The 17489-nt window shown below is 46.0% G+C and overlaps 1 protein-coding gene across 1 annotated transcript in view; it reads right to left on the reverse strand.

Moving 5' to 3' along the window:
* The window catches only part of LOC139448341 (uncharacterized), a 132018-nt gene that overhangs the window by 87254 nt on the left and 27275 nt on the right, over window positions 1-17489 (reverse strand). The window contains exons 19-25 of the mRNA XM_071229885.1: window positions 15483-15689; window positions 14432-14775; window positions 12329-12434; window positions 9821-10054; window positions 8683-8910; window positions 7689-7922; window positions 278-1434 (exon numbers count right to left, since the gene is read on the reverse strand). Of these exons, the coding sequence (XP_071085986.1) occupies window positions 278-1434; window positions 7689-7922; window positions 8683-8910; window positions 9821-10054; window positions 12329-12434; window positions 14432-14775; window positions 15483-15689 (2510 nt within the window). The remainder of the gene's footprint in view (window positions 1-277; window positions 1435-7688; window positions 7923-8682; window positions 8911-9820; window positions 10055-12328; window positions 12435-14431; window positions 14776-15482; window positions 15690-17489) is intronic.

Here is a 17489-nt window from a genome sequence, read left to right on the forward strand (position 1 = left end):
CAGCTGTGATATGATTGACGAGGCAGTGAGTATTATTCACTCACTAATGCAGTTCTCTGGCAAACCACACACACCCAGGGCCCACTTCCACAAACCGATCTTAGCGCTAAGACTATTGTAAGTCTATGCTAAAGTATGGGAGTTACGATCATCTTAGCGCTAAGATCGCTTTGTGCAAGTGGGCCTAGGTATCCCACCCTCTGATGTCCACCAACCCAACTCACTGCTTTAAAAGTGAAAACAATGCGATCCACAGAAGATGCATTACTGTACTCACCATCACACATCTTCAGAGCAATCTCCCATAACCCTGACACAGTCTGGAACAAGAGGCTGGATCTGCTGTCTGCCTTGTCCTTCAGCTCATGCTCCACACAGCTCCAGGCCACACGCGCCTCTGCACAGAGCTTCTCCAGGCGGGTCTTGTAGAGTACCTTCTTCATACTCTGGCTTTTCTTCCCGCTTTCCTTGCTGTTCTTTCCGGTTTCCTTGCTATTCTTTCCAGTTTCCTTGCTGTTCTTTCCGCTTTCCTTGCTATTCTTTCCAGTTTCCTTGCTATTCTTTCCGCTTTCCTTGCTATTCTTTCCAGTTTCCTTGCTATTCTTTCCAGTTTCCTTGCTATTCTTCCCACTTTCCTTGCTATTCTTTCCAGTTTCCTTGCTATTCTTTCCAGTTTCCTTGCTATTCATTCCAGTTTCCTTGCTATTCTTTCCAGTTTCCTTGCTGTTCTTTCCAGTTTCCTTGCTATTCTTTCCAGTTTCCTTGCTATTCTTTCCAGTTTCCTTGCTATTCATTCCAGTTTCCTTGCTATTCTTTCCAGTTTCCTTGCTATTCTTCCCACTTTCCTTGCTATTCTTCCCGCTTTCCTTGCTATTCTTTCCGCTTTCCTTGCTATTCTTTCCGCTTTCCTTGCTATTCTTCCCGCTTTCCTTGCTATTCTTTCCGCTTTCCTTGCTGTCCTTGTCATCAACACACTGCCAAGACTTCTCGCTGTCTTTCTGGCTTGATCCACTAGATCCCTTCTTTCCTCCCACCAGCTTGAGCGTGGCGCCATCACTGCACTTGGGGACACAGGTCCAGTTGGTGAAGCCCAGGACCGTGTCCTCCTCCACAAGAGCTGCTCGGGGTCGGGCTACAGACCCGCTGGCACACATGATGCTGGGTTGGCACTCTTCCAGCTCCATGTCGCCATGAGCCTTCATGCCGGGGATGAGACATCTGGTGTTGCTGGCATTCCTGGGGTCGTAGTTGATGATATCCTGGATGCGTTGGCGGAAGATGTTGACACAGTTCTGAGTGGTGTCCACCTTCCTACAACTCTCGGCCTCCATGAGTCGCACCACCTTGCTCAGCTCGTAGTCCACGGTGAACTTGACATCGCTCACACACTCCTCCATATATTCCGAGATGCAGGTTTCAGCCTGTTGAACCTTCCTGGAGCATGAGTAAAGGAGTGAGTGAGTGAGTGAGTGAGTGAGTGAGTGAGTGAGTGAGTGAGAGAACGAGAGAGTGAACAAGTGAATAAACGAGTGAGTGAGGGAATGTGCATATGAGTGCGGTCTGTAAATAATAAAGTCTGCATCCCCGACAATCCAGAGATTGACATCATGAGCATCAATCTATGCAATGGGGATGCAATTCATCAAACAAGTCAGCCTGATGGACTACCCGATCCCGTTTGTCACCTAAGATAGATCAAATCTAACCTGGATCTTCACGGGGGAAGTGAGAGAATGGGGGACAATGCAACTATTATCACTATCTAAATATATTTTAAAATAAATAAGCTAGGCAAAATTAAACATTTCATTACATTTATCACCTTTTGCATATAAAAAAAGTGGCATGCTGGGCATTTTCAACTCGTAGGCCACACTTTTCTTCCTTTATTTAGAGATTTTGTGCAGTAAAATGCCTAACGGTAGGTGGGGAAAAGAAAAAGCAAAAAGCAATTCAGTTCTTTTTTATTTAGCTTTTCACTACCCATCAGCTTGAATAAAATAAGAGAAGGTTTACGTGGGAGGATAGTCTGCCACACAGCTGTTGACTTTAAGCCATGGCTAGCCTGAGGATTCAAGCTGGAACACTGATGTGCATCTAGGCAGCCTATGAACTCTATTTTGACTCCCATGTTTGACAAGTGTCAATTTCAGTGGGTCCTTGTTGAGTAAGATGTTTTGGGTGCAATATGCTATCAGCTTATCGGTGTGTCCTTGTTGAGTAAGATGTTTTGGTGCAGTATGCTATCAGCTTATCGGTGGGTCCTTGTTGAGTAAGATGTTTGGGTGCAATATGCTATCAGCTTATCGGTGGGTCCTTGTTGAGTAAGATGTTTTGGGTGCAATATGCTATCAGCTATTCAGTGGGTCCTTGTTGAGTAAGATGTTTTGGGTGCAATATGCTATCAGCTATTCAGTGGGTCCTTGTTGAGTAAGATGTTTTGGGTGCAATATGCTATCAGCTTATCGGTGGGTCCTTGTTGAGTAAGATGTTTTGAGTGCAATATGCTATCAGCTTATCGGTGGGGACAAAATGAAAAAATAGGATTTTCTGATTTTTTTCTTTTTCATTTCAACAAAATTTCCAGTTTGCAGATCTGCAAAGCAAGTTACAAAGAGTGGCTTTACCCAAACAGATGATCATTGGAAAGGGGAACACACTATATACCACACATGCTATAGTTACTGGCTATAACATGATTGTTATTTAAATAAGGTGAGGAGTGACTCCGATAATCTACTCACAGACAGGTGAACTGCTCCTACAACCTACTCACAGACAGGTAAACTGCTCCTATAACCTACTCACAGACAGGTGAACTGCTCCTATAACCTACTCACAGACAGGTGAACTGCTCCTATAACCTACTCACAGACAGATGAACTGCTCCTATAACCTACTCACAGACAGGTGAACTGCTCCTATAATCTACTCACAGACAGGTGAACTGCTCCCATAATCTACTCACAGACAGGTGAACTGCTCCTATAACCTACTCACAGACAGGTGAACTGCTCCTATAACCTACTCACAGACAGATGAACTGCTCCTATAACCTACTCACAGACAGGTGAACTGCTCCTATAATCTACTCACAGACAGGTGAACTGCTCCTATAATCTACTCACAGACAGGTGAACTGCTCCTATAACCTACTCACAGACAGGTGAACTGCTCCTATAATCTACTCACAGACAGGTGAACTGCTCCTATAATCTACTCACAGACAGGTGAACTGCTCCTATAACCTACTCACAGACAGGTGAACTGCTCCTATAATCTACTCACAGACAGGTGAACTGCTCCTACAACCTACTCACAGACAGGTGAACTGCTCCTATAATCTACTCACAGACAGGTGAACTGCTCCTATAATCTACTCACAGACAGGTGAACTGCTCCTATAATCTACTCACAGACAGGTGAACTGCTCCTATAACCTACTCACAGACAGGTGAAGTCTTCCCTTAATCTACTCACAGACAGGTGAACTGCTCCTATAATCTACTCACAGACAGGTGAACTGCTCCTACAACCTACTCACAGACAGGTGAACTGCTCCCATAATCTACTCACAGACAGGTGAACTGCTCCTATAATCTACTCACAGACAGGTGAACTGCTCCTATAATCTACTCACAGACAGGTGAACTGCTCCTATAACCTACTCACAGACAGGTGAAGTCTTCCCTTAATCTACTCACAGACAGGTGAACTGCTCCTATAATCTACTCACAGACAGGTGAACTGCTCCTATAACCTACTCACAGACAGATGAACTGCTCCTATAACCTACTCACAGACAGGTGAACTGCTCCTATAATCTACTCACAGACAGGTGAACTGCTCCTATAACCTACTCACAGACAGGTGAACTGCTCCTATAATCTACTCACAGACAGGTGAACTGCTCCTATAATCTACTCACAGACAGGTGAACTGCTCCTATAATCTACTCACAGACAGGTGAACTGCTCCTATAATCTACTCACAGACAGCTGAACTGCTCCTATAATCTACTCACAGACAGGTGAACTGCTCCTATAATCTACTCACAGACAGGTGAACTGCTCCTATAACCTACTCGCAGACAGGTGAACTGCTCCTATAATCTACTCACAGACAGGTGAACTGCTCCTACAACCTACTCACAGACAGGTGAACTGCTCCTATAATCTACTCACAGACAGGTGAACTGCTCCTATAATCTACTCACAGACAGGTGAACTGCTCCTATAATCTACTCACAGACAGGTGAACTGCTCCTATAATCTACTCACAGACAGATGAACTGCTCCTATAACCTACTCACAGACAGGTGAAGTCTTCCCTTAATCTACTCACAGACAGGTGAACTGCTCCTATAATCTACTCACAGACAGGTGAACTGCTCCTACAACCTACTCACAGACAGGTGAACTGCTCCCATAATCTACTCACAGACAGGTGAACTGCTCCTATAATCTACTCACAGACAGGTGAACTGCTCCTATAATCTACTCACAGACAGGTGAACTGCTCCTATAACCTACTCACAGACATGTGAAGTCTTCCCTTAATCTACTCACAGACAGGTGAACTGCTCCTATAATCTACTCACAGACAGGTGAACTGCTCCTATAACCTACTCACAGACAGGTGAAGTCTTCCCTTAATCTACTCACAGACAGGTGAACTGCTCCTATAACCTACTCACAGACAGGTGAAGTCTTCCCTTAATCTACTCACAGACAGGTGAACTGCTCCTATAATCTACTCACAGACAGGTGAACTGCTCCTATAACCTACTCACAGACAGATGAACTGCTCCTATAACCTACTCACAGACAGGTGAACTGCTCCTATAATCTACTCACAGACAGGTGAACTGCTCCTATAATCTACTCACAGACAGGTGAACTGCTCCTATAATCTACTCACAGACAGGTGAACTGCTCCTACAACCTACTCACAGACAGGTGAACTGCTCCTATAATCTACTCACAGACAGGTGAAATGCTCCTATAACCTACTCACAGACAGGTAAACTGCTCCCATAATCTACTCACAGACAGGTGAACTGCTCCCATAATCTACTCACAGACAGGTGAACTGCTCCCATAATCTACTCACAGACAGATGAACTGCTCCTACAACCTACTCACAGACAGGTGAACTGCTTTTGTAATCTACTCACAGACAGGTGAACTGCTCCTATAATCTACTCACAGACAGGTGAAATGCTCCTATAACCTACTCACAGACAGGTAAACTGCTCCCATAATCTACTCACAGACAGGTGAACTGCTCCCATAATCTACTCACAGACAGGTGAACTGCTCCCATAATCTACTCACAGACAGATGAACTGCTCCTACAACCTACTCACAGACAGGTGAACTGCTTTTGTAATCTACTCACAGACAGGTGAACTGCTCCTATAATCTACTCACAGACAGGTGAAATGCTCCTATAACCTACTCACAGACAGGTAAACTGCTCCCATAATCTACTCACAGACAGGTGAACTGCTCCCATAATCTACTCACAGACAGATGAACTGCTCCTACAACCTACTCACAGACAGGTGAACTGCTCCTATAACCTACTCACAGACAGGTGAAATGCTCCTATAATCTACTCACAGACAGGTGAAATGCTCCTATAACCTACTCACAGACAGGTAAACTGCTCCCATAATCTACTCACAGACAGGTGAACTGCTCCCATAATCTACTCACAGACAGGTGAACTGCTCCCATAATCTACTCACAGACAGATGAACTGCTCCTACAACCTACTCACAGACAGGTGAACTGCTCCTATAACCTACTCACAGACAGGTGAACTGCTCCTACAACCTACTCACAGACAGGTGAACTGCTTTTGTAATCTACTCACAGACAGGTGAACTGCTCTTATAATCTACTCACAGACAGGTGAACTGCTCCTATAATCTACTCACAGACAGGTGAAATGCTCCTATAACCTACTCACAGACAGGTGAACTGCTCCCATAATCTACTCACAGACAGGTGAACTGCTCCCATAACCTACTCACAGACAGGTGAACTGCTCCCATAACCTACTCACAGACAGGTAAACTGCTTCTATAATCTTCTCACAGACAGGTGAACTGCTCCTATAACCTACTCACAGACAGGTAAACTGCTCCTATAATCTACTCACAGACAGGTGAACTGCTCCCATAATCTACTCACAGACAGATGAAATGCTCCTATAACCTACTCACAGACAGGTGAAATGCTCCTATAACCTACTCACAGACAGGTGAAGCCTTCCCTTAATCTACTCACAGACAGGTGAACTGCTCCCATAATCTACTCACAGACAGATGAACTGCTCCTACAACCTACTCACAGACAGGTGAAATGCTCCTATAATCTACTCACAGACAGGTGAACTGCTCCTATAATCTACTCACAGACAGGTGAACTGCTCCTATAACCTACTCACAGACAGGTGAAATGCTCCTACAACCTACTCACAGACAGGTGAACTGCTCCTATAATCTACTCACAGACAGGTGAACTGCTCCCATAATCTACTCACAGACAGATGAACTGCTCCTACAACCTACTCACAGACAGGTGAACTGCTCCTATAATCTTCTCACAGACAGGTGAACTGCTCCTATAACCTACTCACAGACAGGTAAACTGCTCCTATAATCTACTCACAGACAGGTGAACTGCTCCCATAATCTACTCACAGACAGGTGAACTGCTCCTACAACCTACTAACAGACAGATGAACTGCTCCTACAACCTACTCACAGACAGGTGAACTGCTCCTATAATCTACTCACAGACAGGTGAACTGCTCCTATAATCTACTCACAGACAGGGGAACTGCTCCTATAACCTACTCACAGACAGGTGAACTGCTCCTATAATCTACTCACAGACAGGTGAACTGCTCCTATAACCTACTAACAGACAGGTGAACTGCTCCTGTAATCTACTCACAGACAGGTGAACTGCTCCTGTAATCTACTCACAGACAGGTGAACTGCTCCTGTAATCTACTCACAGACAGGTGAACTGCTCCTATAACCTACTAACAGACAGGTGAACTGCTTCTATAACCTACTCACAGACAGGTGAACTGCTTCTATAACCTACTTACAGACAGGTGAAGTCCTCCCTCAATCTACTCACAGACAGGTGAACTGCTCCTATAATCTACTCACAGACAGGTGAACTGCTCCTATAACCTACTAACAGACAGGTGAACTGCTCCTGTAATCTACTCACAGACAGGTGAACTGCTCCTGTAATCTACTCACAGACAGGTGAACTGCTCCTGTAATCTACTCACAGACAGGTGAACTGCTCCTATAACCTACTCACAGACAGGTGAACTGCTTCTATAACCTACTCACAGACAGGTGAACTGCTTCTATAACCTACTTACAGACAGGTGAAGTCCTCCCTCAATCTACTCACAGACAGGTGAAGTCTTCCCTCAATCTACTCACAGACAGGTGAACTGCTCCTATAACCTACTCACAGACAGGTGAAGTCCTTCCATAATCTACTCACAGACAGGTGAAGTCCTCCCTTACTCTACTCACAGACAGGTGAAGTACTCCTTTAATCTACTCAGACATTTGAAGTCCTCCTATAATCTACTTACAGACAGGTGAAGTCCTACTAACAGACAGGTGAAGCCCTACATCTACTCACAGACAGGTGAAGTCCTCCCAGTTTTCAGAAGAGTCTTGGAGTGCGGCGAAGGTCTTGAGAGTCTCGATACAGGTGAGGGCCTTGGTCACCTTACACTTGCCCTCTGGCGGCCGCCTGCAGGTGTCCACGATGTCCCGGTTCAGTCGCTCCACGATGTAATGAACCGTGTCCTTCTCACACTGCTCACAGGTGTCTGTGAAGCCCCTCATGCACTCCAGGGACGAGTCCACTTTCCTGGCAAACACAACAGTGTGTGAGTCAGTATTTGACATGTAGTATATTGAACCCAGGCTTGCTGAATACATAATATAGGATATTTACAATCCAAAACATATCATGTCATTTTTTAAAGTTCTGTCATCAAAAAAAGTATACTTATCGCTCACAAACGGTACCTAAATATTACAAGTTATCCTGGAATATGAGCATGAATATATTACATCACAATAGTGCGTCAAGTCTTTCATGTCACTGCATAAAAACACATATTTGTTTGTTTGTTGTTTAATGCCACACTCAGCAATATTCCAGCTATATGACGGTGGTCTGTAAATTATCAAGTCTGGACCAGACAATCCAGTGATTGACATCATGAGCATAAATCCACGCATTTTGGATACGATGACATGCATCAATCAAGTCAGCGAGCCTGACCACCCGATCCTGTTAGTAACCTCTTACGACAAACATAGTCGCCTTTTACGGCAAGAATGGGTTGCGGAAGACCTATTCTACCCCGGATCTTCACGGGTCTAATAACACATGTTATTGTATCATATGGTGACATGTTTAAAAAAACTCATTTATTTTACTAATTTTTGCACCCACATGCAAATTGTTTCCCAAATTAATCATCTGCATTTATCTAGCATTTATCCAGCATTGCAACCCACCTTTCTAAAACGTCTATGCTCCCTCAATTCACTTTTCAAGAAAGCCATATATCCATGTTTGTTCAAATACCTACTGTAAGTTGAGTGTTAAAGTTACTCACTTGCAGATTCCCTCCCAGTCCGGCGCCGGCATCTTGGCCCAGTGATGGATGTCCATGATGCATGTGACAGCGCCGGCAGGGTCACAGGTCTTCGACTGACCCTTCAAACAACAGTCCTTAGCAGTCAACTTGTCCAACTTCATCAACACTGTGTGGAGCTTCATCTTGATGGCTTCTGGACACTGCGATGATTGGGCCCTGACACAGTCCTTCGCTGAACTCACCGCACTGCATGGACAGAAAGGTTAGAACACAACACTTGCTCATCCAACTAAATAAAAGAAGTGTTTCTGAATATGCATGTCTTCATAAGACAAACCACATGCTAAAGTTAACTTTGGCTGGGCAGTCTGAAGCATCTGGCTAGCCAGAGTCAGATGCTGAGTATGGGCGGCCAGTCGGTCAAAAAATACAAAGTTGAAAAAAAAGGACAAAAGTACGCAATTAAGGTCAAATATTATGAATAAAGAACTAAATGTTACTACTAAAGGTCAAAATATAAAAAAAAAACCACAGGCTGGTTAAACATACAAAGTTGAAATAAATGTCAAAAGTATGCAATATAAAAAGTCAAATGTTACGAAAGACGTTACAAGAAAAAAAAGAACAATATGTAGGAAAGAACAGCAGTGAGAATGAAAGGTCGTTTTCAATAAAGAACGTCAGTGAGCACGAAAAGACGTTGACAATAAAGAATGCCAGATGGCGCTGCAGTTTGTAAAACATTCCGAGTTAAATCGGCTTATTCCACCCTATATATGATAATTGGATGCCGGGGTGCACAATGTATTACGTCATTCCTCGTGCACTCACCGTCTGACGTCACATATACTTGACTTGTATATGTTTGAGTAAAGATAAACCTTCAGTGAATGCATGATCTGATTGTTTGATACATGTATCTTAATAATTTTGGCCAGGGCTGCGGTAAAACAATTCCCAATGAGACATTTTGTTCCCAACTCTTGAGACCTGTAGTGGGTACCTGGGTAGGGTCGGGTAACATGGGGTCGGGTAATATGGGGTCGGGTACCCGGGTAGGGTCGGGTAATGTGGGGTCGCGTACCCGGGTAGTAAATTTGACAACGTGCCCCATCTGTCCTGAAGTTAACTGAATCACATTCATGTTTCTACGTACCCACAAACGTGATCATCTCCTCCATAAATTCTGGTGGCCAGTGTGCTGATGCACTCTGTTGCCCTGGCGACATTGCAGCCTTTGTTGACTTGCTCCGTTGTGGCTATGCTACATACATTCCGGTAAGTCTGATGCAAGGATGATCGAACTGAGGCAAGTCTCCGGTTGTTGTCTGCATCGCCACAGGAGACTCCAGCAAGACAGATAGAAGCATCGTCAAACTCTCTCTTCTCCCTGGATCAACATAGGCAGCAAACAGGGTTCAATAGGTTATAAAAAACAAACAAGACGGGAAAGTCATTGGTATCCTCTGCCATTGTAAGTTCATTGAGTGCTTTACACTAATCATGTTTTTTACCATAAGGTATTTTTTTGTTCACTTACCTTAACTCACTCTCTCCTTCAATCACTGGGAAATAACGAGACTTATACTATCACTTATACTAATACTTATAAATCACCAACCAGACATCCAACATTACCAGGTAACTGACCTTCAGAAGGACTGGTCAATCTTTCTGATTCTCAGAAGAAGGGGACCTTTTGGCTGAACTTAATTAATGCCTGAGTAGGAGATTGGGTGTGTGGGTGGATGAGTGAGTGGGTGGATGAGTGGGTTGGTTGGTTGTTTGGTTGGTTGGTTGGTTGGTTGGTTGGTTGGTTGGTTGGTTAACACCGCACTCAGCAATATTCAAGCTATATGACGGCGGTGTGAAAATAATCGAGTATGGACCAGACAATCCAGTGATTGATATCATGAACAATGATCCACGCAATTGGGATCGATGACATGCATCAACCAAGTCAGTGAGCCTGACCACCCGATTGCCTTTTGCGGCAAGCATGGGTTGCTGAAGACCTATTCTACCCCGGATCTTCATGAGTGGGAGATTGGGTGTGTGGGTAGATGAGTGGGAGATTGGGTGTGTGGGTGGATGAGTGTGTGAGTAAGTGAGTGGGTGGATGAGTGGGAGATTGAATGTGCGGGTGGATGAGTGGGAGATTGGGTGTGTGGGTGGATGAGTGGGAGATTGGGTGTGTGGGTGGATGAGTGGGAGATTGGGTGGATGAGTGGGAGATTGGGTGTGTGGGTGGATGAGTGGGAGATTGGGTGTGTGGGTGGATGAGTGGGAGATTGGGTGTGTGGGTGGGTGTATGGGTGTGTGGGTGGATGAGTGGGAGATTGGGTGTGTGGGTGGATGAGCGGGAGATTGGGTGTGTGGGTGGATGAGTGGGAGATTGGGTGTGTGGGTGGATGAGTGGGAGATATGGTGTGTGGGTGGATGAGTGGGAGATTGGGTGTGTGGGTGGATGAGTGGGAGATATGGTGTGTGGGTGGATGAGTGGGAGATTGGGTGTGTGGGTGGATGAGTGGGAGATTGGGTGTGTGGGTGGATGAGTGGGAGATATGGTGTGTGGGTGGATGAGTGGGAGATTGGGTGTGTGGGTGGATGAGTGGGAGATTGGGTGTGTGGGTGGATGAGTGGGAGATTGGGTGTGTGGGTGGATGAGTGGGAGATTGGGTGTGTGGGTGGATGAGTGGGAGATTGGGTGTGTGGGTGGATGAGTGGGAGATTGGGTGTGTGGGTGGATGAGTGGGAGATTGGGTGTGTGGGTGGATGAGTGGGAGATTGGGTGTGTGGGTGGATGAGTGGGAGATTGGGTGTGTGGGTGGATGAGTGGGAGATTGGGTGTGTGGGTGGATGAGTGGGAGATTGGGTGTGTGGGTGGATGAGTGGGAGATTGGGTGTGTGGGTAAATGAGTGTGTGAGTCAGTGAGTGGGTGGACGAGTGGGAGATTGGATGTACGGGTGGATGAGTGGGAGATTGGGTGGACGAGTGGGAGATTGGGTGGGTGTATGGGTGTATGGGTGGATGAGTGGGTGGAGAGAACCTTTTGGCTTAACTTAATTATCCCTGCTTTTTTAGAAACTTAATATTTCTCTGCTGGTAACATATTTGCCCACTGCAGCTGCTGGTCTAGTCCAGTCAACGCAAGTTTCCCAATCTAACTTCTGATCTTTTTATACAGGGCAAAATAGTAATGTGGCGCCCTCATGTACTGCCACACCTATAACCTTGAACCCAACACACTCCTTAATTATTACCCTTTGACATCATGGCAGGCATCTTTGGTGTCCTTCAGTGTTCGACAGTGCCTGATGGTGTTTAAATAAATGTGTTCTTAAGACAATACGTACCTATATATGTCATGAATCAATCTGAGCTTGTTTAGTGAGGGGTGACGAAATGAAGTGGGTGGTTCAGGCTCGGTGACATGGTTCATGGCCTGCCCATGTACCCCTACAGAGCGGATTGTTACTCATACTATCAGTCACTGGATTTTCTGGTCTACACTCAATTATTTACAGGCCGCAATGATATAGGGTTGCTATGGAACAGTTCTATTCTGGAATAACACCATTTAGTCGCCTCTTATGATTAGCAGTGGGGTGTGGGAGGACCCCAGGTCATCAATGGGCTTGAGTTTAGGAAAACAATACTTACGAACATATGGTGTTCCCAGTGCCTGGCCAGTCTACCACAAGCATTCTGGTTAAAATATCCTGGATGCAGCCAGCATGATTATCACTGGGAGAACAGTCACTGACATCTGAAACAAGGCAGGTATTCCATGACATCAGCAAGAAGAAACAGAAGTCAGTGAGCAGGTGCTTGTGTGTGGGTGTGTATGTGTGTGTGTATAGGTGAGTGAGAGTGAGTGAGTGAGTGAGAGGGTGGATAAGTGGTGGTGTGGGTGGATGAGTGGATGATTGGGTATGTGAGTGGATGAGTGGGTGATTTGGTGTGTGTTTGGATGAGTGAGTGAGGTTGGATAAGTGGTGGTGTGGGTGGTGAGTGGGTGGATGAGTGAGTGAGTGGGTGATTGGGTATATGAGTGGTGAGTGGGTGGATGAGTGAGTGAGTGGGTGATTGGGTGATTGGGTGTGTGAGTGGTGAGTGGTGAGTGGGTGGTGAGTGGTTGGATGAGTGAGTGGGTGATTGGGTGAGTGAGTGGTGAGTGGGTGGATGAGTGAGTGAGTGGGTGATTGGGTGTGTGAGTGGTGAGTGGGTGGATGAGTGAGTGATTGGGTGATTGGGTGTGTGAGTGGTGAGTGGATGGATGAGTGAGTGATTGGGTGATTGGGTGTGTGAGTGGTGAGTGGGTGGATGAGTGAGTGATTGGGTGATTGGGTGTGTGAGTGGTGAGTGGGTGGATGAGTGAGTGAGTGGGTGATTGGGTGTGTGAGTGGTGAGTGGGTGGATGAGTGAGTGAGTGGGTGATTGGGTGTGTGAGTGGTGAGTGGGTGGTGAGTGGGTGATGAGTGGTGAGTGGATGGATGAGTGAGTGAGTGGGTGATTGGGTGTGTGAGTGGTGAGTGGGTGGTGAGTGGGTGGTGAGTGGGTGTGTGGGTGTGTGGGTGGATAAGTGAGTAGACGTCTGAATTGGTGATTGATTGTTTGAGTTAGTGAGGGGCGAACCTTGACTGACCAACAAATGACTAGCAGGGAGTCAACATGAGTCAAACAGCACTAGTTTGAAAATGGTGACTTCCATTCAAGACTATGTTCTGAAAAATATTTTGACAAAGATTTCTTCACTCAAAATTTTAAAACTGAACAAAGACACATTCTGTAATGTCCAATAGATGGCCGCGTTTGTATGACAACCCTTCCCCCGTGCTATGGAAAGTATTTACGTTTCAAATGTTTATCCCACTGAAGTCAGGGTGGGAGATTGACGATGATTTTAACAGAATCAGTTATACAGCACGTCACTGTCGTTCGACATACCTTGTGATAGCCTTTTCAAAGTTGCATGATAAGAAAACATATTTAGACTTTCACAAATTCATAAGAAATGCTCTGACTGGCCGGAAGAAAGGTTGTTCTGGCAAGACCTACAATGAGATGTCCTCAGATCTATGTGTAGCGATGGTAAGCACTAACATCTGATTGTAATGACATGTTGTGGTCGACAGCTTTTATGTTAAAGGAACACTGGGCACAGTTCACCTATGAGATATCAATATCATAGTCGTTGCCATGTTGTTACACAATGTCATCTTCCAGAGACAAGAGAGTTAACTGACTTTAAAAGTCCAGTTTCCACCCTTGCCGCACCAGTGGCTATTACCAGCTATGTCCCTCCTAAGCCTCTCCTAAGGACCAATCAGATTCCACCACTCGTATCACTTGCGTTTGCTTCACACAAAATGGTTGTGCCCAGTCAGTACAATGTGATCGTTAATCAAGATCTATATTGTGATAAAACGGCTCTTACATCGCAAAATGCATCAAATCACGCAAGCACATTGATTAAAAACATGAAAAGATTTGGAAAATATCTGCTGACAACGAGTTGGTGGTGCACATGCTTTGCAAATCCTGCCATCGACCGAAATCTGCACGGCGGTTTACGAACCGGATTTTGATTTCGTTGGGCGATTTTGATTGGACTATGCATAGACGCGTTAGTCCAGCCAAAATGTAACTAAATATACCAGCCTAGTTTGGCAAGGGTGGAAACTGGACTTTTATAGTCAGTTAACTCTCTTGCCTCAGGAAGATGCACAATGAAAGCCCCATGGGGTCCAGTCTCCAACTTACTTGGTCTATTATCTGCCGAGCACACGCTGTCGATGAATGACTGACTTGTCGCCTTCATGGCCTCCACAAGGAAATGGGATGCAGGGTCAAGGTCACTGCCATCAAGACATGCCTTGAGGTCAGTGATGTCATTGCACAAGTCATCCATGTTTGTTCTCCTTGACTTTTCGACGGCGGAGAGACAAGTCTCGAGGTCAGTGTGTTGGTAGCTGCTTCCTCTGTAGATGGCTAGAGTGTCCGTCAGGTTAGTGGAACACCTCAGGGACCGGAGCTGTAAGGCGTTGAACAGCCTTTGGTACGATCCACAACCAGTTTGAGATTCCACACATCTCAAGAAAGAATCCCTGAAATGACAAACCAAATTCACCAGGCGATAAATCTCATCATGGCATCCTTCTTACTCCAAGCATTCTCATCATGGCATCCTTCTTACTCCAAGCACAGAGACATGGTGTCAATTCTGACCAAACATCCCCGGGAGACAAGGTGTATTGGGGTCTATTCTGACCAAACATCTCTGGGAGACAAGGTGTATTGGGGTCTATTCTGACCAAACATCCCCGGGAGACATGGTGTATTGGGGTCTATTCTGACCAAACATCCCTGGGAGACATGGTGTATTGGGTCTATTCTGACCAAACATCCCCGGGAGACATGGTGTATTGGGGTCTATTCTGACCAAACATCCCCGGGAGACAAGGTGTATTGGGGTCTATTCTGACCAAACATCCCTGGGAGACAAGGTGTATTGAGGTCTATTCTGACCAAACATCCCTGGGAGACATGGTGTATTGAGGTCTATTCTGACCAAACATCCCCGGGAGACAAGGTGTATTGGGGTCTATTCTGACCAAACATCCTGGGAGACAATGTCTATTGGGGTCTATTCTGACCAAACATCCCTGGGAGACAAGGTGTATTGGGGTCTATTCTGACCAAACATCTCCGGGAGACAAGGTCTATTGGGGTCTATTCTGATCTTGGGTTACAAACGGAGACTATCATGGGGGGATAAGAAATCACTCTGTGTTTGCATTAAACAATGACTTACGAGCAAATTGGATCTGTGCACGCGTCTCTGATGTCGGTAGCGCACGATGCAGCACCCAGGCAGATGTCACTGCCAGGGTCCAGGTTGTAGCATCTGCTGATGTTCGACCTGTCTGTCACTTTTGTGAGTGCTGCGTCAACAAAACTTTGTTCGGCTCCAGTACAGTTTGAGTTTGTGCGCAGACAGGTAAAAGCAGCTTGAATTTCACTGAAACATACACCAGCCAAATACATCTCCTTAATTATCCATCTTATTCTTTAAATCTGATCCAATGATTGACATCATGAGCATCAATCCATGTAATTGAGATACGATGACATGCATCAACCAAGTCAGCGAGCCTGACCACCGGGTCCCGTTAGTTGCCTCTAATGACAAGCATTTTTATGGCAAGCATGGGTTAATCTTCCCCGGATCTTCACGGGTCCAAAGACATTAAGAGCAATCCCATCACAATCAGATATTATCCTCATCCCAATGTACACCACTGTCAAGCACATCACTCGTTATCATGTCATCACAATCAAATGACATCGCTTATCTCTCTCTCAAACACTCAGGGGTGGGGGGGCACAGGTGGCCCAGTCATCTAAGGTGACGCAATCGCTGTACAAAGTTGCGTCCCTTGGGCACACCAGAAACCTATGATTGTGGGTTTGAATCCCAGTTCATTCCAATTATGTTTCTAGGTTTGTCAGCACCATACCCGTGCTCGTGTAAAGTGGTAAACGTCTGAGACCTGCATCACTTCGGCCTTTCCTCCCACGTCAAGCTGACACACCGTGATATAACTGGAATACTGTTGAAAGTGGTGTTAAAACCCAACTCATGCACGCTGCCACTTAAGATGGTTGGCTGTGCTTTTTACACTCAAGACGCTATTTCTTACTGTTTACGTACGGAGAAAGTTGGCAGAATGATTTTGGATGACATATAGAATCTCATCTCATGTCATGTACGAAATATATCAACACTCATCGACACAAGTGTAAAACTCCTCAGCAATACTTCGAGTTTTCACCGATTTTTGACAAGTGTTGACATGAGTATGTGAGAGAGTATTGTTTTATGCCGCTTTGAGCATTATTCCATCCATATCACGGCGGGGACACCAGAAATGGGCTTCACGCATTGTACCGAAGTATTGGCATAAAAACACGAGGGTGAGAATCTGTGTTTACTCTGGACTGTCTATGGGTTAGGAGCACCTGTGTACGGAGGTGTAAGGGGGTGACACCCTGGACTGTCTATGGGTTAGGAGCACCTGTGTACGGAGGTGTAGGGGGTGACACCCTGGACTGTCTATGGGTTAGGAGCACCTGTGTACGGAGGTGTAAGGGGTGACAGCCTGGACTGTCTATGGGTTAGGAGCACCTGTGTACGGAGGTGTAGGGGGTGACACCCTGGACTGTCTATGGGTTAGGAGCACCTGTGTACGGAGGTGTAAGGGGGTGACAGCCTGGACTGTCTATGGGTTAGGAGCACCTGTGTACGGAGGTGTAGGGGGTGACAGCCTGGACTGTCTATGGGCTAGGAGCACCTGTGTACGGAGGTGTAAGGGGGTGACACCCTGGACTGTCTATGGGTTAGGAGCACCTGTGTACGGAGGTGTAGGGGGTGACAGCCTGGACTGTCTATGGGTTAGGAGCACCTGTGTACGGAGGTGTAAGGGGGTGACACCCTGGACTGTCTATGGGTTAGGAGCACCTGTGTACGGAGGTGTAGGGGGTGACAGCCTGGACTGTCTATGGGTTAGGAGCACCTGTGTACGGAGGTGTAGGGGGTGACACCCTGGACTGTCTATGGGTTAGGAGCACCTGTGTACGGAGGTGTAAGGGGTGACACCCTGGACTGTCTATGGGTTAGGAGCACCTGTGTACGGAGGTGTAGGGGGGTGACATCCTGGACTGTCTATGGGTTAGGAGCACCTACGTACGGAGGTGTAAGGGGTGACACTCTGGACTGTCTATGGGTTAGGAGCACCTGTGTACGGAGGTGTAAGGGGTG

The sequence above is a fragment of the Haliotis cracherodii genome, unplaced genomic scaffold (genome assembly GCF_022045235.1).
Source record: "Haliotis cracherodii isolate W230 unplaced genomic scaffold, xgHalCrac1.p SCAF_7, whole genome shotgun sequence".
Taxonomy (NCBI): domain Eukaryota; kingdom Metazoa; phylum Mollusca; class Gastropoda; order Lepetellida; family Haliotidae; genus Haliotis; species Haliotis cracherodii.